Source organism: Diabrotica undecimpunctata, chromosome 2 (genome assembly GCF_040954645.1).
Source record: "Diabrotica undecimpunctata isolate CICGRU chromosome 2, icDiaUnde3, whole genome shotgun sequence".
Classification (NCBI taxonomy): Eukaryota; Metazoa; Arthropoda; class Insecta; order Coleoptera; family Chrysomelidae; genus Diabrotica; species Diabrotica undecimpunctata.
The window spans coordinates 97,284,974-97,310,464 of NC_092804.1; the positions used below are offsets into that span (position 1 = coordinate 97,284,974).

Below are 25,491 nucleotides of genomic sequence, written 5' to 3' on the forward strand. Positions count from 1 at the left end.
GGAACACTATGAATGATTAGGTTAGATCTTCCTGTTGTTAGAATATTTTGTCGAAACTACACAATTGTTAAGCTAATTTGTCGTAACTACAAATCGTCTTGTGAAGATACGACTAAGAATGTTAACAGATGGAGATTCGACAAATTGGCTTAACATAAACTGTAAAAATGCAGATCCGACAAAATTTTAAAGTGGAATAACTTATTTTTAAACAGCAGAAAGGACTTTCATTTTTAACATATAGGTAGATTATTTGGCTATCAATGTGTTGGCGTTATAACCCAAAAAACTCAAAATTGCAGATATGACTTCTATTCTTAACAGGGCAGTATGGTTTAATGAAATGTTTATTTTAATTTTAAAAGTTTGCTTCTTATACTTTTTGTTCTTCTTCTGTCGAAAATTTGATATCATTAGGGTATTGTAACTTTCTCTACTGTTTTTTAAACAGTTCGTTTATGGTATACTCAAATCCAGAATTTTTTTTGCGGTCTGGATTGCTCTTTCCTTGGATCTTGCAATGCTAATTGTATGCCAATAAAATTGGATTATTCTAGCGTTTCTAGTCAAATTCGAAATATTATGGTAAAAAGTAAAATATGACGTGAATTAAGAATAGTTTGAATTTTATTGTTTAGAAAAGTCAATACATAATATACATATTTTTAGCTGTATATCAAGGTTGTGCTGCAAATGCAGCCGGTGATACCCTATTGATGGGAATTACGTACCAATCTGCCATTCAGATAATACTACTAAAAAGAAGATTTATGTGTTTAAACGAGAACATTGATAATGAAATAAGACGACATTGTGATGAATCTATGGATGAAATTTCCAAGCAAAATCTAAGAGATGTACTAGTTTATCAATATATAGTTAAAAATACTGCTATTTATAACGAAATAAATAGGTAAGAGAATTTTATATTATAAGAAATTAGAATTTATATTTTTACGAAACATTTACTTTTTTACAATTTTCTTCTCTAACATTAATTTTTATACCTACGTTCCTAAAAACATTTTTTCGCAGAAATTATATCATTTTTGACAACAAAAGGTTTACTCCCGATATCAATTACTATGAAATTATGAACTAATCTGTAAGTTAAATAGATAAACACTAAATAGCTAAAATTTAAATGTGGTTTTGCACATATATTTTGAACCCCCGAATATACTAAAATATACAGATAACTAGACAAAAAAATAAGTTAAAAATGAATTAATTATTAATCAGTAATAAAGTCAAATAGTTAATTGATCTATAATTTTGAGGTTTTAATTTGTTTGTTTTTAAATGTATCAACAGACCAAGAGCTAGTCAACCCTCCGAGTAACGGTATGTGTGTGAGACTAGAACTTTTTATGGTGATGAGTCATATGCTAAATACAGTAACCATCATTCAGCTATAAAAGTGTAGATAAAATTAAAAAAAAAATCTTGTTGTAGTACACTTGAATTTTTATACGATTTTGTTCATTCGTTGTAAAGTTAAAAAAAATGACAGGTGTTTTCGATAAGCACAAGTACGTGGCAGGTAAAACGAAAGGTGTAAACAGGGTGTTTTAAACAAAATTGGTTTACAAAATAAAAAATTGTTTTTTTGCATTATCTCCTAAACTACTTGACATTTTGTAATAAAAATGGACACGTTACTTTCTTGTTCTGAAAGCATTTTTCATACAAAAGAAACAACAACATCTAAGCGCACAGAAAAATTTTAAGGGGGGTGTACAGCCCTAAATCCCTCCAAACCTTTGAGTACGTTCAAATCAAATGAATATTGTGGCATCATTAGTTTAACACATTATTTTTAAAACTTTTTTGCCTCTTTATCACTTTTTCGAAAAACTAGTTTTTTCCTAGTTGGCCATAAAATTACAATTAATTTCTACGAATACAATAATTACAAACCAGTTTTGCAGAGCATAAAAAACATTGAATTGCCCTCAACATTTAGCAACCCCTACATATTTGAAATAAAAAAACGATTGTATCATTTATCATTGACTGGAGTCAACATAAAATTTATTTGGGTCAAAGCACATATTGGTCTCAAACATAATGAATTTGTAGATCATTTAGCTAAAATGAGTGTAACAACTGGCTCTACGTTGAAATATATGCTTAATACATCAGATGTTACTACGATTTTCAAAAAAAAAATCAGCAACTTAGATGGAAAGAGCAATGGAAACATTACTGTTCTACAAACCATAAAAGGTATACCTCTTTACAACCAATTATACCTCAAACAACCTGGTTTCAGAATTTCAAAGTTCCTCGTAAATATATTACTACTATAAATCGAATATGCTTTGAACATGCATGCTACGCATGCCATTTATTTAAAATTAAAGTCATCGATGATGATAGTTGCAAACATTGCGGTAAGCTAGGTGACCTCGATCACATCTTCTTTGAATGTCCTAAATTGATTTAGCATTCAAACTCCCTGTATACAAAATTAACTAAATGCAATACATACGCTCCATATAATATACAGTCCTTGTTAGCCATAGGTTCTGTAACAATATATAATTTAATTATAGAATTTTTGTCAGACAGATGCATAGCTTTATAAATCTGGTACTCGTTCATGAAAACTTTCATGAGCGTGTATAGGGTTAGACTTGTACCCTTTGTTTATCCTATATGTAACAATACCTTATCCGTGGTCCAGTATTGTTTGTCTGTTAAAATAAATGTCTTGACGGACCCCTAGACGAGAAGCGAGTGTCCTTGTATTTTCCTTCGACGTGTTCTTCTATTAATTATTCGTCTATTTCGTTTTAGGGATATCGCTGTGCATTTGTCTGAGAGAAAAATAATCTGTACTTATGTGTATATACTTTCTTAAGGAGTATATTATAACCTTTCGAGACTGGCTGAATGACGAAAGTTTATGCCACAAAAAAAAATAAATAAATAATAGTCAATAATTTGAAGATATCATTTATTGTGTGAATAAGATTAATATTAAAAATTTTGATATTACAATGGCCTACACATTTCAGGAAATGGCAGATATGCATTTAACTTTGAGTAAGTTGGATCAGATAAAATTATGATTTCAATAAACTATCGGGAATATCGGATTATTTCTGACCATTGATCGTCGTTTACGGGAAATGGGTATATTCCAACCGTAAGTTGCTGGCAATAGTGTTCGTCCAATAATGAATGCAACTGATGAAGACATTTTAGAAATCATTGAAGAAGTCCCTGGAACAAGTACAAGGGTAATAGCTGCTCAATTAAATGTTCCTCGCGTAAGAGTTTGGAGGCGTTTGAAGGATCAGCTGCTTAAACCCTATCACTTAACAACGGTTCAAGAGTTATTGGTTGAAGATTATCCTAAAAAGATTGGATTTTGCGATTAGTTGTTAATGGAAAACACTCGAAATATTAATTTTATTAGAAATATTTTGTTTACCGACGAGGCTACCTTCAGTAGAAATGGAATAACAAACCATCATAACGAGCACATTTGGGCCGACGAAAATCCTCATGCGAAAAAAACGACTCATCACGAAAGGACTTTCAAAGATAATGTTTGGGCAGGAATTGTGGATAACAATCTAATAGACCCAGTATTTTTTCCCAACAATTTAAATGGTGATAATTATTTTCAGTACTTATCAAACGATTTACAAGAGTATTTAGAAGAAGTGAATATTGCAATAAGGCAAAATATGTGGTTTCTACAAGATGGCGCTCCACCGCATTACAATAATGAAATCCGGAAATACCTTTGCAGACAGTATCCTGGTCGGTGGATTGTATGGGGTCGTGACGCACCTATTCTTTGGCCACACAGAAGTCCAGGTCTTAACCCCATGGACTTTTGCTTTTGGGGGTTTATGAAAGAGAAAGTGTATTCTGCAACAATAGAGGATGAACAACAATTGAGGTTTAGAATAATTGAAGCTGCAAATCAATTTCGTCAGAAAAATATGATTTTTCAGCGCATTCGGTTTTCCTTATTAAAACGATACTGAATGTGTATTGAAGAAAATCGGGGTCATTTTAACATTTATTGTAATATCATATTTATAGAGGATATAGAAATTTTTTGTGCTTGTTAATTCATTTAAGCCATTTATTTAGTTGCACGTAATTTTTTAAAGGTTAATGAAAAGGGTCGTTACTCAAAAAAAATGTTTTTTAAAAAAAGTGATAAAAGGCAAAAAAATTTTAAAAATAATGTGTTAAACTAATGATGTCACAAAATTCATTTGATGTGAACGTACTCAAAAGTTTGGGGGGATTTAGGGGTGCACACCCCCCTTAAAATTTTTCTGTTGTTTCTTTTTTATGAAAAATGCTTTCAGAACAAGAAAGTAACGTGTCCATTTTTATTACAAAATGTCAAGTATTTTAGGAGATAATGCAAAAAAAACCATTTTTATTTTGTAACCTCAAAGGGCTGTAAATTTTTTGTGTACACGTTTGTACTAAGGTAAGTTGGACTCAATCAATTTAGTTTTGTCCCCGGAATGCGTGATTTAACTTATGACATACCTTTTTGAAACACCCCGTATACAGGGTGCTAGTAAATCAGTGCGACAAACCTTATGATTCTGCACAAAAAAATCATGACAGTTTGATATATAAATAATATATGTCCGCTAATACTTTATTTCTGAGATACGAAGTGTTAAAATTTTATTACAAGCTGACGATTGATTTATTGCTCCAAAACCGGTTGAGATATGCAATTGAAATTTGCTGAGTTTTAAGAGGTAGTTATTGCGCAAGTTTTAAGATATCTACAATTAAAAATTTTGTATTCATCATTGGCGCGGATACGGGTAATAGCCTGAATTTTTTTACAGAAAAAAAATTGTTTGCTACTGAGATATTTTAAATAAAAAATCATTTTTAAATTTGCGGTTTAGTTTGTGATAAAAAATCTTTCCTGTCTATTTTTGCTATGAGTGAAAATTATATATGTGAAAATTATCTTCACGTGTATTTTTCACTTCTTTAACACATTGTCTAGTAGACTGTCAATATTTATCAGTAATTTTATTTACTTACTGTTAATAATTATCTAATGTTAAATACGAAATGTCAAATTGACGTTTTTTAGCCTTTAGTTTGCTAGAACATTATTTTTAGGATTTAGTTTTTTTATCGAACAGAATAAAAATTTTTTGAAATGTGGAATTGACTGATATGCATTTTGTCTATGATCGAAGTAATCGAAATGATCAACAAGCTCGGCGATGTACCTCCTTAAATCTACCAAAATGGTACATTTAAGAAACAATGACTATCTGCGGTTACCTCTAAAATAGTTATATAACAATAAAATACTGAAAACTTTGTTTCCAAAAATTCCACAAAATTTATTATATTTTATCACTACAACTGTTTCGGCATAGTGCCTTTCTCACGTGATATATTTTTTAATGTGGTTACAATTTAAAGTCTTTAACGAAATAGGCTGAGGAGGGGAGAATTGTTTGTCTCAAGTTGGTCATTCAGAATTATGTCTGTGTTTTTTAATTTGTTAATTTCCATAGATTCTAATAAAGTTAGCTTAAGGCCGTTATTTTGGATGCGAAGAATTTGAAATTCGTCATTAAAGGAATGATTATGATCTAGAAGGTGAAGTGTGAATGTAGAATCTGTTTTCCTGTTATCGAAAGCCCCTCAATATTGAATTTACAATAGAAACAGAACAAAATCAATCCATTAAATTTTTAGATTTAAAAATCATCAGACAAAAATAAACATGAGTTCTCCGTATTTCATAAACCTACCCATACTGACACGACTATATACAATTCATCATCCCATACATAGCTTAATAGAAATTCCGATGTCAAAATATAACTTTAGAACAGAATTAAATATTATTAAGCAAATAGCAGTAAACAATGAGTACAACGTAAAAACAATTAATAAAATTTTAAATAAAAAACTACACAATAAAGCCCTGAAATTACTATTTCCACTACCAGAGAAAAAACCCAATACCTCCTGCTTATTAACAACAAATTAGCCAAGGCAAATTAACAACAAAATTAGCCAAACATATAAAAAAGAAAGGAATAACACCAGCTTCTAGAACAAACAACAACTTAGACAAATATATTAAAAACAACAAGAGCCAAAATAAAAAGCACTTACACAGTGGTGTATACAAACTTAAATGTGGCGACTGTCCAAAAACTTACATCGGTCAAACTGGTAAAACCTTTAACAAATCTATAGCAGTACATAAATGGGAAACAGATAGATCAATAATAGGAAAATAGATTCTACATACGCACTTCACCTCCTAGATCATAATCATTCTTTTAATGACGAAGTTCAAATTCTTCACATCCAAAATAAAGGCATTAAGCTAACTTTATTAAAATGTATGGAAATTAACAAGTTAAAAACACAGACATAATTCTGAATGACCAATTTGAGGCAAACAGTCCTCCCCTCCTCAACCTATTTTGTTAAAGATATTAAATTGTAAACACATCCAAAAATAGATCACTTGAGAAAGGCACTTTGCCGAAACAGCTGTAGTGATAAAATATTATAATAAATTTTGTGGAAGTTTTGACAACAAAGTTTTCAGTGTTTTATTGTTATATAAAATGAATTGCCATCCAGTAACGGTCGAATCCATCACTTATCTAAAATATTTACTAAGAGAATTGTCAACATAGTAATATAAGCAATTTCACTGTATTTAAAATTCATAAAGAATATCAATTATATCTGTTTTATATCCACCGTGTGTAAGCTCTGCTACCTAGAAACTTTTTTCCGCGCCTACATTTTTGTCAATGAATTTTTCATCTAATCGATCTAATTCTTAATTTTTAAAATGGTATTTTGTTTACCTATGAGGCTACTCTTGGACAACATAGTATACGAAATTTCCATTACAATCATTTATGGGCTGAGGAAAATAATTGATGATCATTTAATTTGTCCACACTTCTTCTTACAATGACTAATAGGTGAATTTTACCTTAGTTTTTTTATAGCAATCCATTAGTCTCATTAAATCAACCGCGTTTTTACAATCACGGTACAAATTTAAAACTCACTAAGTCAGACATTTTTTGTTTTTTTTTTATTTGTACAACAATAATAATAAAACTAGTCAAAAACGATTAATAAAACATCTGAGAATATATATTTTATCTAGTAACACACATAAAAATTAAAAAATAAAGTGTTATTTAGAGTTTCAACAATATGAAACACGAGGTTTTTGTTTATTAGCCATTTTCTCGAAATAACTTATTTTGACTAAATTAGTTTTTGCACCAAGTTTACGTACCTAGGTAACATACTGAGAAATAATAACCATCAATATGCTCAACTAATAGCAAAAGGAAAAATCGAAGGAAAGAGAGGACTAGGAAGATAAAAGCTATCTTGGCTAAGCAACATCCGACAATGGACGGTTAAATTTTGCTAATAAGAACAACTGAAGATAGAAAAAAGTTTGAAATTGTAGTAGCCAACCTCCATTGAGTAGAGGGAACTTTAAGAAGAAGAATCTTTCAGAGGAAACCGTTGGTGATGGACAACGCCTCGTACCATTCTAGGAGAGAAGAAATGGTACCGACACAAGCGTTTCATAAAAATCAAATTAAGACATTGTTGGTAGAGAAATATATCGTTTTTGAAGTAGTTTATTTAAAATCAGAGCTTATGGAAGTCGTAAACACATTTAAAGAAGAATACATAAAATATAAAATCGACGAGATGTGTAAAGATAAAAATGTTCTCATTCTGAGCCTACCTCCGTACTATTGTGGGTTGAATCCAGTTAAAAAGGTATGGAAAGTCAAAAGACATTTTCGACTCGAGAGGTCGAACAGTGCGGACGTGTTTTGGAAGGAGCAACTGGCCTGGTAGTCAACAGAGCTTATTCGCTCTCGGTGGGTAAGACACCGTAGGTGGCACCGGTAGATTGTTTTTGACAAAGCTAAGAGTGGATGCAAGGTTGTTTTTAATTAAACCGTCGGGAGCTGTTTTTATAGGCTCCTCGCGGAGGTTATTAATAACTTCGCGTTTGCGAAGATTATTCGGGTTAACCATAGTGTGTCGACAGGGATGACACTGTAAGGCTTTGACATTTGACAAAGTCGGACAGAAGCGGCCCCTGCTCTTGTGGTTACAGAAACTGCAAGTGGATCCCTCCCTGAGAAATCAGGGAATGAACAACCGCGTAGGTCCCTGGGACGGCACCCAGAATCCGATCTGGCAGCGGCAAGCTCAATGGTAAAAAAACAAAGTCGTCTAAGTAAAGATATCAAAATTTCTCGAACAATTACTGTTCACAGCCGTAAGGCATCTATGGGCGAAATCCCCTCCCCCGCAAGCTCCGACACGCAGGTGCCGGAGCAAGAAGCAGAAGAAGACGACATCCCGTCGTCCACCCCCCAGGTCGCTATTTCTAATAACCTAATTGACTTAACCGATAATACCCATCACAAGGGACACGAGAACGAAGCGAAATCACTCTGATTCGGAATCCGAAGAGGAGGAAGCAAAAATAATTAAAAAAATGGAGAAGCAGAACAACGAAAAAATGGAAAAAGCAGAAATGCTCCGGGCCATTGATAAATTAAACAAAGCAATTATATTACAACAAGAACATTGCAACAAGAATATGAAGGAAATGAAACTCTAGATGACGAAAATAAAAGGCTAACAGGTAAAATTCTGGCCTTAATTGGGAACAACAAGAAGGAAACAAAACCAAAAAAAGGGAAAAAGACCGAGATTCCGGTGAAAAAAAAACGGAATCAAAGTCAAAATCCAAAAAAAAATACTAGGGAAACCGAGAAGAAAAGGACAAAGACAACTGAAAAGGAAAAAACAAAGGAAAAGACAAAGGCAACCAAAAAGGAAAAGACTAAAATAATACCAATAATAAAAAATCAAGAAACAGCCGAAGACATAGAGACTGACAATGCCAAATGGCAAATATACTCAGTTAAAAAAGGCTCAAACAAACCTCGCACAGAGGAAGTGGTCCAAATCAGTGCTGCTGAAAGGCAAACTGAAATCATACAAAAACGCAAAGAAATGGAAATGGACAAAACAATAAAGCAACGCCAAGCAAAAAGGCAAGAAAAGGAATCTCAGCCGAGCACTAGGAAAGCTGCAGAAAAAACTAACAAAGAAACGAAACAGATAGAAACAACAACAAAAGGATCGCCAAAACCACCGACGATAATATTAAAACGGTGAGCGAACATTAAAAGTTTTGCAAAAAGCTGCAGACAAAAAGATCGTCTCAGTTAAAAAATTTGGAAAATCCGGGCGTTCAATCGTCATTCAGAAGAAAACAGGAGAGGATTACCTAGAAATGGTAAGATTATTAAAAAATCACACCCCCAGTATGGACTTCATAGCATACCCTATAGACCAGGAAAAACTCAAAAGAGTAATAATCAGAGGACTGTATGAAAACACAGACACAAAAACCATCATGGATGAACTTGCCAACAAGGGGGTTAAAGCTACCAAAGTAATCAACATGATTTCTAGAAGGGGGGATAAAAAACCACTTCCTCTGTTCTTGGTTACCATCAAGTAGAAAGAAGACAACAAAATCAAAAACATATCTGATCTCTGCTACATGAGAATATATGTAGAGGATGAGATAAAAAATAGAAAGGAGACTATCCAATGCTACAATTGCCAGGGATACTACCACAGCTCCAAAGCGTGCCACTGCGGCGCTAAATGCGTCAAGTGTGGAGAAAGCCACACCAGTAGCGAATGTGGTAAGGACAGGGAAACTAAACCTAAATGTGCAAATTGCTGAGAGGCACATGCAGCGAACTATAGAGGTTGCTCAAAGGCATCCACACAGAAAACTTTCCTAAACAACCAAAGGGCAGACCAATCAACAGCAACTTCACCAACAAAGGTATTACCTACGCGCAGGCTATTAAAAAACCTGCAAACAAAAATCCCGTAGCCACAAACGAAGCAGCAGCATTAATCGCGAGTTTTAACTCTGATTTAAATGCAAAAATAAACCAATTCTCCACCATGCTCGAGAAAATGACACAGGTGATGGCAGCAATTAGTAGCATTGGACAAATATGTTAGCACACTAATCAAAGGATCTTCGTATTAGGTCTTGGAACTCAGGTGGACTATATAAAAAAATTAATCTTCTGGACGAATTTTCCAACAGAGTGGAACTCGATATTATAGTACTACAGGAAACCAAACTAGTGGAGAGGAAGAAAACTAAATTTCCAGGTTATGATATCTACAGAACAGATCATCGGGCAAACTCAGGGGGTACGGCCATCATGATCAGAAAAGAAAACAAAACATCAAGCCATCCCAACACCTGATGGCTTGGTCACAATGGAAGCCACGATAGTCCGGCTTATCACAGGAAACGAGACATTAAAAATCGTCATGAGCCACGATAGTCCGGCTTATCACAGGAAACGAGACATTAAAAATCGTCTCAGCATATGTAAGGCCAAATGACCCAATCTTCGACGAAGACTTGAGACTCATCCTAGATTCAGAAGAACTCACAATCATTATATCATTATAGGCGACCTAAATGCGAGATTTCCAAACTGGTACGATCGTGTGACCAACAAAAACAGAAAACTGCTCTGCGTCTATCTCGAAACAAGAGGCAACACATACGTAGTTGGCCCAACCTACATACTACAATGGGTTGTCTCCACCCACTCATCTCGATATTGCAATCCTTCACAACGTGGGTCAATAATATGAAATAAAGTCATTAAACGAAGGCGACTCAACACACAATTTAATCGTCTAATCTAATCTAATCTATATTCTATATAATCTATATTCACAGCTGACACTCCAACAGACCCCAGAACACTGGTTAGACTGTACTCGGAGATACAGGACACCTGCAAAGTGTTCTGAATAGATTCGAAAGATGGTACATAAAGTGGAAAATTGCCCTGAACACCGAAAAGACATAGGCCGTCATGTACAAACACCGAAGAAGTAGACCGGACCTGGAGATCACGATAGCCAACACTTCTGTAGAATAGACAAACGAGGCCAAATACCTCGGAGTGATACTAGACAAAAAGCTTACTTTCACAGAACATGTTAAACAAGCAGTCTACAAAGCGAAAGCCCTAAGAAGTCAACTCTACTCACTAATAGGCAGAAAGAGCAAACTTCGATTCAAAACACAAATGAGAGTAGCTAGCAGCATAATACTACCCTCACTAACATATGGGGGCACACATGCAAAAGTAACAGGAAGAAAATCCAGATAGCCCAAAACTGGATGATCAGAGAGGCATTAAATATACCAAAATACCATTAAATATACCGCTAAGATACGTATTTAGAAAGAGACTCTGGCCAGAAAAAAATCTCAAGGACTATGGACGAAAGAGCCTATGATATCTTCAACGGTCTTAGAAACCGCCCCAACAGGATTCTAAGAGAGTTGACAGATTACGACATCAACACAAGAAGGGTGCACAGACGGCCGAAACAACAACTAATTGGATATAGGGAAGAAGAATAAAATGAAGAAATGTGATAGCCACACAGTAGTCAAACTAACGTATTTTAGACAGTGAGCACCAAAAAAATGAGGCAAAATTGCTGCAACCACTCAAGAGATGGTTGGTTGGATGACTTTGGATGGTTGCAGCAATTCAGTCACAGTCTGGCGAGACTAAAACGATAGTATATAAGACCAATATACACCAGGGTGTGTGAGGGCAATATACACCTGGGAATGCACACCCCAACACACGCACACATAGTATTAGTTTAGATGTAGTAAAAAAAAAACAAAACCCAAAAAACATATACACGGAGTGTGTGAGAGCAGTATACACTTGGGAATGCACACCCCATAGTTAAGTTAGATTAGCAGTAGTATTTTAAGACAAAAAACAAAAAATCGCTCACTGTCTAAACAAAACCATGTCTTCTTCAGAACACCGAAAGTCATCTGCTGTTTCGTATAAAAAAAAACAATTAAAAACTATAAAAGGCCCGTCAAGCCTTTTATACCAGCCGTCAGACACAGGCCCCTCTGGCAAATCGAATACTGATCCTATCGAGAATTCGGAGCACCGAGGTCATGTGCGGCATACATGGACTCGGTAGCTCTCATGGTAGTGGCTCTCTGTTCGAAACACACACTTTTCCTTTTTGGGGACACCAGTCCCGATGTCAAGTTAGAGTAACGTCTATAGAGTCAGTAAAGTAAATAGGGAGAAAAGCCGACATGTGTGCTACTCCTACAGATATGTGGCTTAATCACAGGCAATAAAAACAGAGGGTGTCCCATTACCCAGGAAACCCAAAGTAACTTTCAGATCATAGGTCTCCTCACGTAAGTCACACATTGAGGAGGGGTGGAGGAAAAGCCTGAGGGTCAGATAATACCACTTCAATAGCGAAGTGTGATCGGTTTGATTTTCGGACATGTGGATCCCAGTTTATAATGGTATACACATGTCCCTTAGGGGCAGGGTTGATTACATGTGTGTGTGAAAGACATATTTCCTTACAGAACACAAAGTTTAAGACCGCCGCAATTGAACAATTAATAAGAAATGTATTTGGTATAGTATCAGTGGACAACTAGAAAAACTATTGTGAACTTGCTATTAACCTTTAAATTACTGAAAAGGTAGAAGTATAACTATCGCTGTTTACTTTTTATTTATTTGGCCTTTAAAAAAGGTCCAGGGGCTGATTTTTTAGAAGAACTCAAAATAAGAAACAAAAAATTGGAATAAATCTTTTTAGACTTTTTAAAGTGGCAAAAAACTTAATGATATTTTTTAGTGACGTTAATTACTGAAAAGGTACAGATGTACCTAGATATACCATGCGGTCCATATGTATGGAATAAATTCATTTTTGACGTTATTATGTACTATCTGAAAAAAACTTAAAACAGGTCGATTTTTATTCTTAAATTGACAGTTTACAGTATGAAAATATTATCCCCTTCCAGCACCCCCTTTGAATTATAAGCACCCCCTCGAAAATTTTAAATAACAAAGGGGGTCGTGTGGCACCTTGTTAGAAAGCAACTATAGTCCTCTGTTCAGAAATATAAAGTTTTTTAAGTTCGGTGCAATCATAACTGAGAAACTTGATTTTGAAGATGCAAAATTGTGATAATGTCGCTTTCACAAAACTTTAGCTTGAAAAAAGATAATAATGTCAAATAATATTTATAATGTATTTTTCAATGAGTTTTCTTATGTGGATTTTCCTCAATCTCTAGAAGTACATCTAACACTTTTTATCAGTAAATTTAACATTTCTACCTAGTTTTTCAATATTTTTTACATGTACAGTATAACGAAACTTCTTTTCAATTTTTCTTACTGTAGACTGCGAAACTTGTTGACCAGAGTATTTATTATTAAACATTTCACAAACCTCCTTTTGAGTTCTTGTTTTATTACCAAAACCAATCAAAATTAAAATGTCTATTCTTTGAGTCTCGGACAAATGAGCCATAATTAAATTTAATAGGCGCACAAATATTATACTGACGTCTTTTAGTAACTTTAAATACCTAAATGACAGCAGCCTACTAGATTCATATCAATGGTTTATTAGGCTTTTGGACTAATATTATTATCTTCAAAGTTTTTTCCCTAATGTTTAGCAGAACAGATACGAAAATACCTGATTATATCTAAAGTATATTTTAATAGACTAGGCAATATTGCTGATTTAAAAGTTAGGATAACGGAAAAATCTAACAAAATAACCCCCGAGGTCATACCAAATGTTGTACGAGAATTTCAAAATCGCCTCGGTTATTGCCAAGAAGTGAATAATGGTGCTCAAGTTGAACATTTAATTTAATTGTAAAAATCAATTTTCTCCGTTGTGATTGCACTCAACTCAAAAAACTTTATATTGCTGAACAGAGGACTAAAATCCCTTTCTAACAAGGTGCCACACGACCCCCTTTGTCATTTAAAATTTTTGAGGGGGTGCTTATAATTCACAGGGGGTGCTGAAAGGGGATAATATTTTCATACTGTAAATTGTCAATTTTAGAATAAAAATTGACCTGTTTCAGGTTTTTTTCAGATAGTACATAATAACGCTAAAAATGAATTTATTTCATACATATGGACCGCATGGTATATTGCATAGTTATCAAACAAATTTATGTGAACTATTATTATCTTTTTAGTGTAATAAAATTTAAATGCACAACTTAAGTATTTATACAATTCACGTTGGTCTGATTATTAAATGTTTATCACACACCGGTTTTAAACAAATTTTGCAACTTTTGTCTTTCGCTGTTTATGATTTTCTCGCGGCATATATAATAACTCCTAATTACGAGAGTAGCGGGGTCTAGATGGATGCAATGCAAAGTTGATTTGCGAGTTCTTTTAGAAACATTCGCCGCGCGTTACTTTTTTTAGTATAGGATTATGTTCCATACAATAATATAATGTGGACAAAAGTTGCTATGTCTAGGATGTCCTCCATCGGGTTCCTCGCTTAGTGGTATATTCCGACAACATCTTATACATTGTATTAACTACTCCTTTATTTTTATTATAATACAGAATCATTTCTGGTTTTGCAGATAATGTGTTTGAGACTTCTGGAGTCTTAAATCTCAATACCACCGATTTATTCTTTTTGGAACATAAGAGCAAACTGCGATCACTTTGGTATATGCAAAATTACTTAAATAAATGCTTCGAGTTTTTGAAGTTTGTATATTTGGTGGTAGAAATCTTTTACACTGGAGCAATTAAACTCATATCCCACGAATTCAGTGAATGAACCAATTGTAGTGTAGTGAAAAAATTGGTCGTGGTTACGTTTTTAACAGATCCTTTGTATAAATTCATTAAATCCAATCCATGTTTTCTACAGAATTTACTTGCCGTTCGTCACCTGATGGCTTTCTAGTATATAACTGCCCTTGTAATGGGTAAGCATTTTGCGCGTCACATCACTAAAGAATCTTTATAGCATATTTTGCAGGCTTTGAGCGAATGTGTAAATTTACTATTGATGGTAATAAAGATGAAGATAATGTTAATGTGCAGTGAGTAAATTATGTGATAGCGTGAAAATCGGCTGACAGAAAGTGCCAAACCTGTAAAGTATGTAAGTGATAGATTATAAAATAAACTTTATTTCTGATATATTTACATAAAAAACTAATTTAAACTGAAATTAAATGAAAAGCGTTATGTATCATCTATGGTTGTTGATTGTCTCTCATTTCCCCTCGCCGGTCGCAGTTGCGCCGCTTCAAAAAGCTGGTACCGAGTTTGGCGCACAATGTTGCCACTTTGTTTTATTGTCCGTGAATTCCAAACATGCTCCCTGTCTTAAAAGGGAGTGCGTTTCAAACTTGAAATGTATCTGAACTAACAGTCACATTTAAAATAAAAAAAAAACAACAAGTTAAATGTTTTTACACTTCCACTGGTAATGGACAAATTTTTGAAAATGATCTCTTGATCATTCCATCTGCGGTCCGTATAGTAGCAACTCGAGCTACTTCATCGTTGCCAACATGAAGATTCTCCACACGTCTCAGTTTCCACTTCAACGGAGGTTGATGGTCTTCTTTAATTATCACTAGGGAACCCGTTCTCAATGAATCGAAATTTAACTTCAACTTAGTCCTTTGTTGAAGTTCACTAACATACTGCTTGCTCCAATGCTGCCATATATGTTGTCTGACTTGGAGTAGGTGCTGGTACATAGACAGACGGTTGACTGGAGTAGCAGTTACATCAGGTTTGCTTAAAGACGTTGCAGGTCTGCCAATAAGGAAGTGGGATGGTGTCAATGGATTAAAGTCATGGACTGAATCGGAAAGTAAGGATAAAGGACGTGAGTTTAAAATTGCCTCGATCTCAATTAATAGAGTAGAAAGCTGTTCGTATGTCAAAATGAGATCTTTAGCAACTCGACGAAGATGGTGCTTAATACTTTTGATTCCTGCCTTCCATAACCCTCCAAAATGAGGGGAAAATGGGGGAGTGAATTTCCAATTAATGTCAATTTTATGGGAAGTTTCGGTCAGCTCATCCTTATTATTTTTAATAAAATTGCCTAACTCTTTTAACATGTTTCTTGCCCCCAAGAAATTAGTTTCATTGTCGCTATATATACAAGATAGCTTACCTCTACGGGATATAAATCGTTTTAATGACAGCGTAAAATCAATTGTAGTTAAATCCGTGACTAACTCAATAGGTATGGCCTTTGTCACACAACAAATAAATAAACATATATAAGATTGGTAAACATTGTTTCTTCGTCCTGTTTTATTTTTAATCATTATAGGACCAGCATAATCAACTCCTAGGTGTTCCAATGGTTTTCTTGAATTCAGACGTATTTCATGTAGTGCTGCCATAATAGGCCTTATAGTAGTAGGTTTGAATTTGAAGCATGGGGTGCATTGTTTAACTATATTTTTAACTAGAACTCTACCTCCTATAATCCAAAATTGATCGCGAACACTTGCTAATGTATGTTGCGGCCCTGCATGTAGCAATTTAAGATGAGTTTGTATTACTAATAATTGAGAAATTGTAACAAGAATCAGTAATGTAACAAGAAATTTGACTGTAACAAATATTGATGAAAGAGTGAAATGTAACAAAAATGAGGAATGTGTAGCAAAAATGTGCAGTGTAGAAATAGGGTAAACTCTAAAATGTACCTTTATACACCAACGAACTAATATGTGGAATAACAGAAGATGGAGGAGATTAGATAGAAATAAATTATGTAAAAGAAATAAATAAAGGGTATATATGAATTTTAAAATATAATAAAATTAATGCTGGCTAGCGACTATGCAGGAGAATGACCACTCGACACTCAAAGAGGGATTCGGCCAATTTGCATGCCCTACAGAGACCGTAAGATATAAAAACTAATGACAAGAAACCCACCAAGAAATAAACAGATGAAAGATAAAGTTGCTCTACTGAATGTTTGGGCGCCAGGAAGTTTAATGTTTTCTTCCGAGATATCTTGTATTGCTGAAATATGAAAAATAGGTACTAATTGAAATATTGAATTGTTTTAACCCAACTTTAATAAATACCAATTTTATGTACAGACTATTTTAAACACTTATATATGACCCATCACCTCTTATGTACAATTAACTTATCTATATTTACAGTAAAATCCCAGAATATAATGATAAACAATTTCCCCCCTAACGTACCTATTAATGTTAAATTTTGACAGAGGTTATACTCAATAATTATGTATAAATAATATAAAATAAAATATAAGATAATATAAATATAAAATACTACTCACTAATATAATAGTTTAGTTTTCGTTTAATAAATGTTTAAGTTTGAAATGAAATGAAACTCTCCGGGTATGTGTGAACACGATAACCTGATGAAGAGAGCTTCAAGGGAGAGTCAAAATCTCATCCCTTGGTAGACAATAAATAATTTAATTAAATTGTACTGACTATTGTTTTAGGAAAAGTAAATGTAATTATTATTAATGATATAAAAGTTAAAACCTTGAAGAGGACGTAATGTTATTAAAGATATTTAAACAAGAAACAAAAAGATAAAACTAAGTTCTTCCTGCCGGTTTCCGTAGATTTCCCTGGAAGGTCCTCTGGTGAAGAACTAGTTGCAGGTGGGTAAATTTACTCCAAACCTGGATTTCATATAAAAAAAAGAGGTACTTTAAACCAAGTCCATTAAATTCTTCTTCATAAAACCCATAAACTTAAAATTCCTCTTCCCCTTGTCTTAATAAATTCTCCATAAAAAAAAATAAGTATTCTTCCCTGACTTGCACTGGAATCCGTAAGTAGGCTAAAAAAAACAGTTGTGTTACTCCAAGTCCTTTGTTCATACAAGAAAGTAAAGAAAAACCAAGAAAGGTCAACAAGTTGCTTTAAATTGAAATAAAAACTATATTGTTTTTCTGTAAAAAATAACCTTGGGATGGTATGACAATGTTTTATAGGATATATTAAATAGATAGGTTTTCGGAAAGCATGGTCTCTATATATTATAGAATAGAAAAAAAAAAAAAGAAATATTAGCCGGTTTAAACGGTATGGAATTGAAATAGATAATTGTTGGTTTTCATCTTTGGAAAGAAATTAAGTTTGAGATAATGATAAAATCTAATACTTGTAATATGTTTAGGTATTAATGAAATAAGTTAAATAGGACATATATAAGATAGAATAGATAGATAGATATATAAGAATATATATCGAGAGAGGATTAAAATAGATTTGAATTTCACTAACAATGGCGGATGATATGACATGTTTTTACACATAATTTATTTATAACTTTAAGCTTACCGGCTGAGTTGGTCCAAAATTAAAGTACTTTCACAAAAAAAAACAACTAAATAACAAATGGCTTCTTCCAACACAACAGCTTTTCCACAAAATAAAAAATAAACTTAAACCCAATTCATGAAAATGGCACCTACAGCCGCCTTGAACAAACGATGTTCACTCGACCAAATTCCAGCAACAAGTGGCGATCTGACGGTGCTACGGCTGTCACGCCGATGTACTTTCAGAGTCTTAGACTTAATTTAATTTTAATGCCAACTTTCGAAAATAAAATTTACTGGAGTTTTAAATATTTGGTTTAAGAATATTTCAAAAATGAATTTAATTTATAATTAAATTAAAGGATTCCGGTGACGAAAAGGTAAATGGTTCTTTAAGTAACGGACTCGTTACATTTCCCTCTTACTTGGAGAAAAAAAAATTTTTAAGTGAAAAAAATTTTTTTTTCCTTTACTTGACTGATTGGTTAGATGTAGGTTAACCAATACTTCAACCATATGTGGAGCAATCAAGAATCGAGAAAAAAAAAATAAACTTATATATAACAAATTATAGCCATGGCAACAATTTGCCAAGTACAGCTATAAACTATATTAACTCACTAAAATACTTCCAAAACAATCTACATCGATTCACATGATTATAATTAACCACAGATTATGAGTGATGTAGGAATAAAGAAATGGTTTCATCTAAAGATACCCACATGTAACTAAGTAAAAAGTCACATACTATTTAGAGTAAAGTTAAAGTAAGGTAAAACTCCAACCTAGCATAGTATAGACTAGTAATACAAATACTCAATACAAATAATCCAAAATAATGTGAAATCGGACCCTGGTTCCAAAATTGACTCATCAATGGACAACAGATTTATAGAAGAGCATATTAATATAGGCAAATAGGTGGACCGATACACAATAATAAGTAATAATAAAAATACCAACGTACTTATATAAAACAATATAAGTAACAATAAAAATACCAAATGTATAGACAACAATATAAGTGTCGAATTGGATGGTAAATCCAAAATTGACCATACAGTGGACAACAGATTTATAAAGTAGCATATCCAAAGATAATCAATCAGGCAAATAATGACCCAATTCACACTATAACCAAATAAACCAAATAGGGTAGGTCCACATATACCCACATCCGGTAATATGTGCCTAACCTAAAAATTCATCAAATAAATTATTGGATCAAAATGTGGGACTAACGGCTTGAACAAAAGGACAGCCATAAAATCGATTCCATCCTGATGATCTGCCATCAGTACATTTGGGATCCAAAATAAAGACCAAAAATAAAACTAGGAGGTGTTATAAACTCAATCATCCTAGCAAATGCCAAGCTGAACAACTTGAGCTCAAAAGGGTAAAGTACCAAAGCATGTGAACTGCTGTGGTAACTTCTTACAACAAAATTAACTTATGCTGATACTCGATAACTATAGCATGTAGCTACTACAAATTTATAAGAATATCTAGCATAAGAGCACTAAAAAGAGTTTAATGTGCCAGTAACTCTAACAACCATAGCAAAATAGTAAGAGTTAAGGTAGAAGTAATAACAAAACAAAACATCAAGAACGAGTAGACCAATTTCTGAAGAAACTGCAGATTTATAATTCGTTCTGATATTAATAAAAGAGAACAGGATAATTCCTAGTTCAATATACCAAAATATAGATAAGTGCCTAAGGAAAGAAGTGAAAATAACTATAAATGGTCATTTGTTGCCAATATCTGAAATACTATCCATAACTGTACTCTAAACATGCTAGCTGTAAAGGGAGCAATCCATGACTTGAATAAACTATATAAGTAAGAATAATAAATCAGCTAAGGAACATTCTGTTATTAGACCAAAGTCTGAAAATATTAAGGATTAAAGCTAAATGTTCAAATCCTAATTAATATTAACGATAATTTACTATCTATGGAAGACATTCTACTGCCTAGATAACTGTACAACTTGTCATGAAAATGGTGAATTCCGAAATTCATTGAACAACTGGGGCCAACAATTGAACTAAAACTTCTAACCCACGTATTCATTCACCTATACACAGGCAGAATAGTCTATATAATATAGGAGTGTCCTAAAATTATGCATAATGATTGTCTATATAACTTCCTAATGATTGATTTAAAAAAAACATCCCACATAGCAAATCCAGGTACATGTTACTATATAACTTGATTATGACCGATAACTGAATATATATATATATATATATATATATATATATATATATATATATATATATATATATATATATATATATATATATATATATATACCCGGTATTTAGGCGTTCCACGCCCTTCCGGTAGGGATCTATGGAGGAGTATCACCTAGCCGCAAGCCCTTATCTCTTGCCGTACTGCTCCACCATAGGCCGATCAGATACCAGCATATTCTAGACTAGACTAAGCCGCAGATCCATTTTAGAATTTTAAACTACTGCGTTAGCCTTTTTGTTTTCTATTCACCGGGCCGGGGATTTGAACTGACATCTCTCGCATTGAAGCGAAGGAGAAGCCAGCCGCCCAGCCCGCTTGGCTATCCGATCGACAACTGAATCAAATCCATAAAAAAAACATTCTTTCCAACTGGCAAAACAAGTAAGTAAAATGAGAACATAAGTTATACACACATAAACATATAGCACAGTATAGTAGCATTACAATATTTAGTTCCATACCAGTGCAAACCCTAATATAAGTACACTATAATGGCCTTAGTAATTTTAACTAATTATAAACAGATACTAATCAAAGTATAAGCTGTAGATATATCAAATCTGGTGATTAATAACAAAAATCTAAGAAAATATTAAATCGTAACCAAACCGAGCCAAAACAATAACACTCATAGGAATAAGTTAACTTAATAGACATTAAGTTAATCTTCCTCTGAAGATGAAAATGTTGCCTCATCTGTTGTATTATCAGGGAGTAAATCCTTTATATGAAATTGACCAATTCGTCTATTTGTCGAATTGTCTTTTAATTCATATACTAAAGGAGATATTACCCTAACGACAGTACAGGGAACATATTTCTGACAAAACTTAGCAGAAATGGCATCACCTTTATTTGATTTTACAAAATTCCGTTTCAAAACTCGATCGCCCACAAAAAATCGCAAATCTCGTTTCCTCAAATTATACTGATGCTGATTTCTAAGGTAAGAAGCTTTCAACTTCTTCCTAATGTCAGCTAATATTGGAGGTAGGTTTTGGAGATCTTCCATACGGTGAAATTTCTCAGAAATTTGAGGAAGAGTTGTTGAATTTTCAGAAATTAAACCGAAATAATCACCTGACAATGGAACATGCCTACCAAAATTAACATAAGCTGGAGAGCACTGAGTGATTTCATAAACAGAAGTTCGGATGGCTTGAGCGACTGAATGAATATACTCATCCCAAGCCCTATGATCAGTGTAGGTATAAGATCGAAGAGCAGTAACAATGCTGCGATTTGCACGTTCAGTGTGGTTAGCTTGCGGATGATAAGCTGCATTGTAGAATATCTTTTGGACCTTATATTTACTTAAAAGATCTTTAAATGCTTTAGAAACAAATTGTGGACCATTATCACATGATACTATTTGGGGAATACCAAATAGTAAGAACACTTCTGTGGCTAGAAGGCAAAATGGGATAACTCTCATTTGGAAGTTTTTCACTACAGACATTTTTAGTTCATATGGTCTTTTTGTTACCTTATAGACGTAATATTAGTAACGTTTGTATATTTTTAGAACCGACTTACATTCTGTTAGATATATTTAAGTGTTTTTTTCTTAAATTAATATCTATGTGTCCAATATTTTGATAAATTAAAAAAAATATTTTAGGATATTTATTATTTTTAATTATTTCAAGAAAGCATAAGGAGATAAGTCAAGTTATAGTTGAAATGCACATAAAATCATCTTGGTAAAGGGGGATATGTAGATTTATACCCTTATGCTTGGTAGTAACTTGGCTAACATTATATGTGCACTGTAGTGTTAACTGCAGTTATTTCTACTTACAACGGGCAACGACAATAAAGCAAAGAAAATATTTTGTTCTGGATATAGCATTGACAGAATAAGAAATAAAACGTAAATTTTTTCAAAAAGTAAACACAAAATAAAAACACATATTTTATATAATACGAAAAGAATAGCTTTCGCAGAAAGAAAAAAAAATTAGATGAACACAAATATTTTTCGGAAGCTGTTTCTTTAAAATAATAAATTCCACAAATATTTATTTTAGAATATTTTATTAAAAATCGTCATCATTAAAATAATTATGTATGTCTGGATCTGTATCAGCAGTATTATCCAGATCTTGTAAATTTCGTGGGATTTGGGCAAGTCCACGATAAAATTCTCTTGCACTTTCATCAACTAACTCAATAAGGTCTGAAAGATCGCTTACTTTTTTTTCACTTATTTTTCTTAGCTTATCATACAAATTATCTAAAGTAATGTTCTTGTTATCGATAAGTGTATCTTTTTTTTTTGTCTTCTAAAATTTATTTCTTGAAATGGCTCATATTTCTGAAGCGATGTTTTAAAATTAATAATGCCAAATTCCTTAGTGTATCTTAGCCATTTCATATTTCTCCAGCAAATTTCAGTCTTATTGTCTCTCTTCTTTCTCTTTATTAACATTCCTTTGAATAAATTTTTAAAATAAAAAAAAAGAATTGGGGTACGTTCAACTACCGTAAACTTATTTTTTTCTGTTTGGTTTGTTTCCTCTGTTTTTTGTTTTTGTTTAGCGGTAGTTGTACATTTTGTTCCTGCAGATCTTACTAAGTTATATCAATCTCTAGGTACATGGATAGGAAATGGGCATTTTTTATTAAATCATTCTATTGTTCCGTGATCTACGTCACACTCCATGTGAGTATGGCCAGGCACTAAAAATTTTTGATCAATTACCTTTTATTATTTTGACTTAATAAAAGCGTAAACATTGCTGCCACAATTGAGTTTTTATTTTATCCGTCACAAGTATCACTGTATAAAATGACGTGCTCTATTTCAGAAAGTAAATTAGCAAAACTCTTAAATAAACAAGAAGCAATTTCGTTGGCACCTCATCCCGTGATTCCTTCATGACACATAATGAGTGGAGACCTTTGCAAAACAATCATTAATTGTTAAGTTATACGTATTTAATTGTCGTTTGTAAAACACGGTATTAGTTTGTAAGTAAGGAGTAGGAAAAACCTGTTGTAAGTCAAATACAAATATTTTTTGACTTTTGCTGTTTATACATTTTAATTTGTCTAATCTCTTTGACTCGTAAGCAGTTTCAGCTTCTATATGATGATCTGCTAATAAACTCTTATACTTTTTCCTTGCATCAGCTGTCTTACTGATATTAATATGATTGTGAAAAATATCACAATTTATACAGGTATCGTTGCTTGGTTTTTTAAACTTTAAGCCTAATTTATCGATTGTTTGAGAGTAAACTTTATAAGAAACCGGTTCAGATGTTATGTCCTGAGTATACAATTGATACATTTTAGTTTTTATTAATTCTGCTACTATAATTTTTACTAGTATGTTTTCGTGAGTAGTGAGACTCATAGACAGGGAATTTTGATATGTGGCTATAGACGAGTTCCATTCTAGATTCAGAAAGTTAGTTTTTTTGGTTGATGCCTGCCTTTGCCATCAGCCATAGGAATACCACAGTTGGATGACATTTTCTTTTTTGTAACAGTTTCTATAAATTTATTGCTTTCGTCAAAAATAGCACAAAAACATACTTTGCAGCATTGGATTTCTATAAAATATGTAAAATACTTTTCCCTATTTTTTGAAGGTTTATCAGTATCACTTCTGTTAGTAGTAATCTTCTTGTCAGAAGTTTGAATTATTGAGGCAATACAACTTGCCCCTCTATCGTAGTTGCCCATTCCCCAGTAATTTTGAAACAAAGATAATCTATGTTCATCAAATATTTTTTTTTACACTTTCTTCTACAATCTCGCAGAGACCGTGACTGCCTAGCTTTATTGCATTTCCTTTGTTTGTTTCATATCCTTTACCAGTATTTCGTAAAACCTGTCTATTTTTTCTTTTTCCTACTTTTCCTTTCAATATTTTGTGCATTGGTTGGCCATGTTCTTCATTGTTTTCAAAATTTGGTTCATCTGAGCCATTTTTCTACTGTTCGGTGTCAGAATCACTATGGTGGTCTTCTTGAATGTGATCATAGGCCGGGTCTTTTACGCTGTCGTCTGAGTCAAAATCTTGCTGTACATTTTCTTTTACTAAAAAAATATGGAATCTAGGGATCAATAATCAACAATTATACCACACGTGGACGAATAATAATTGTTATTTCGAGTTGCCATCGTAGTGAACGTTCCTTGATAAAATTTGCGTGTGCTCTCTTCACAATCTAGACACGTACTGACAAGAAACTGATACGAATATGATTTGCGTGAACACCGCATTCTTGCAAAAAGGGATAACTTTGTATATCCTACCAATACTTTCATATATATTTCTTCTATCACATTCCGGCAAAAGGGGATATCTTGATTTAATGCCTTTTACTAGCACACATTTCGAATAATTCTCAAGTTAACATGACTTAAATCGTTTTGCTTCTCAGTTAATCTCATAATGTTAGAAAATATGTGCACATACACCATTTTACTAGTAATTACTATTTTGCTCTCCAGAACATATCTTGAGTTATATCCTTTAAACAGTCGTAACGATTAAATTGTAGCCAAGTTACTCCTTTTTGATCAATAATAATATTTTAATTAGTAAACTTTCACTTAACTCTCTTTACTAACATTGTGAAGAATCAAAAATGCTGTCGAATGGTATACATAACACTATTTTGCAAAAAATCGACTTATCCCCTTTTGCCTTCCAGCCACAGACTTGTTCCTCTAAGAACTTCAAAATAGCTGGAGTTGTAGCCTTACGAAGAGGACAAACTAAAGGAAATTTAGTGAAGTAATCTACAACTACCAAACAATATGCATTACCTGAATAACTGCGTGGATATGGTCCAGTAAGCTCTAAAGAGATCATTTGCCACGGAAAATTAATATTCCTAAACGAACCCATTAATCCAGCTTGAGGTA

General features: G+C 33.1%; 2 protein-coding genes across 2 annotated transcripts in view; both read right to left on the bottom strand.

The window, feature by feature from the left end:
- Window positions 1-25,491, bottom strand: part of LOC140434744 (juvenile hormone esterase-like) — a 538,160-nt gene that overhangs the window by 503,243 nt on the left and 9,426 nt on the right. The gene's annotated exons all lie outside the window — the stretch shown is intronic.
- On the bottom strand, window positions 15,452-16,114 carry LOC140433824 (uncharacterized). Its single transcript, XM_072521798.1, has one exon. It carries the CDS (start codon window positions 16,112-16,114, stop codon window positions 15,452-15,454), a length of 663 nt encoding a protein of 220 aa, XP_072377899.1.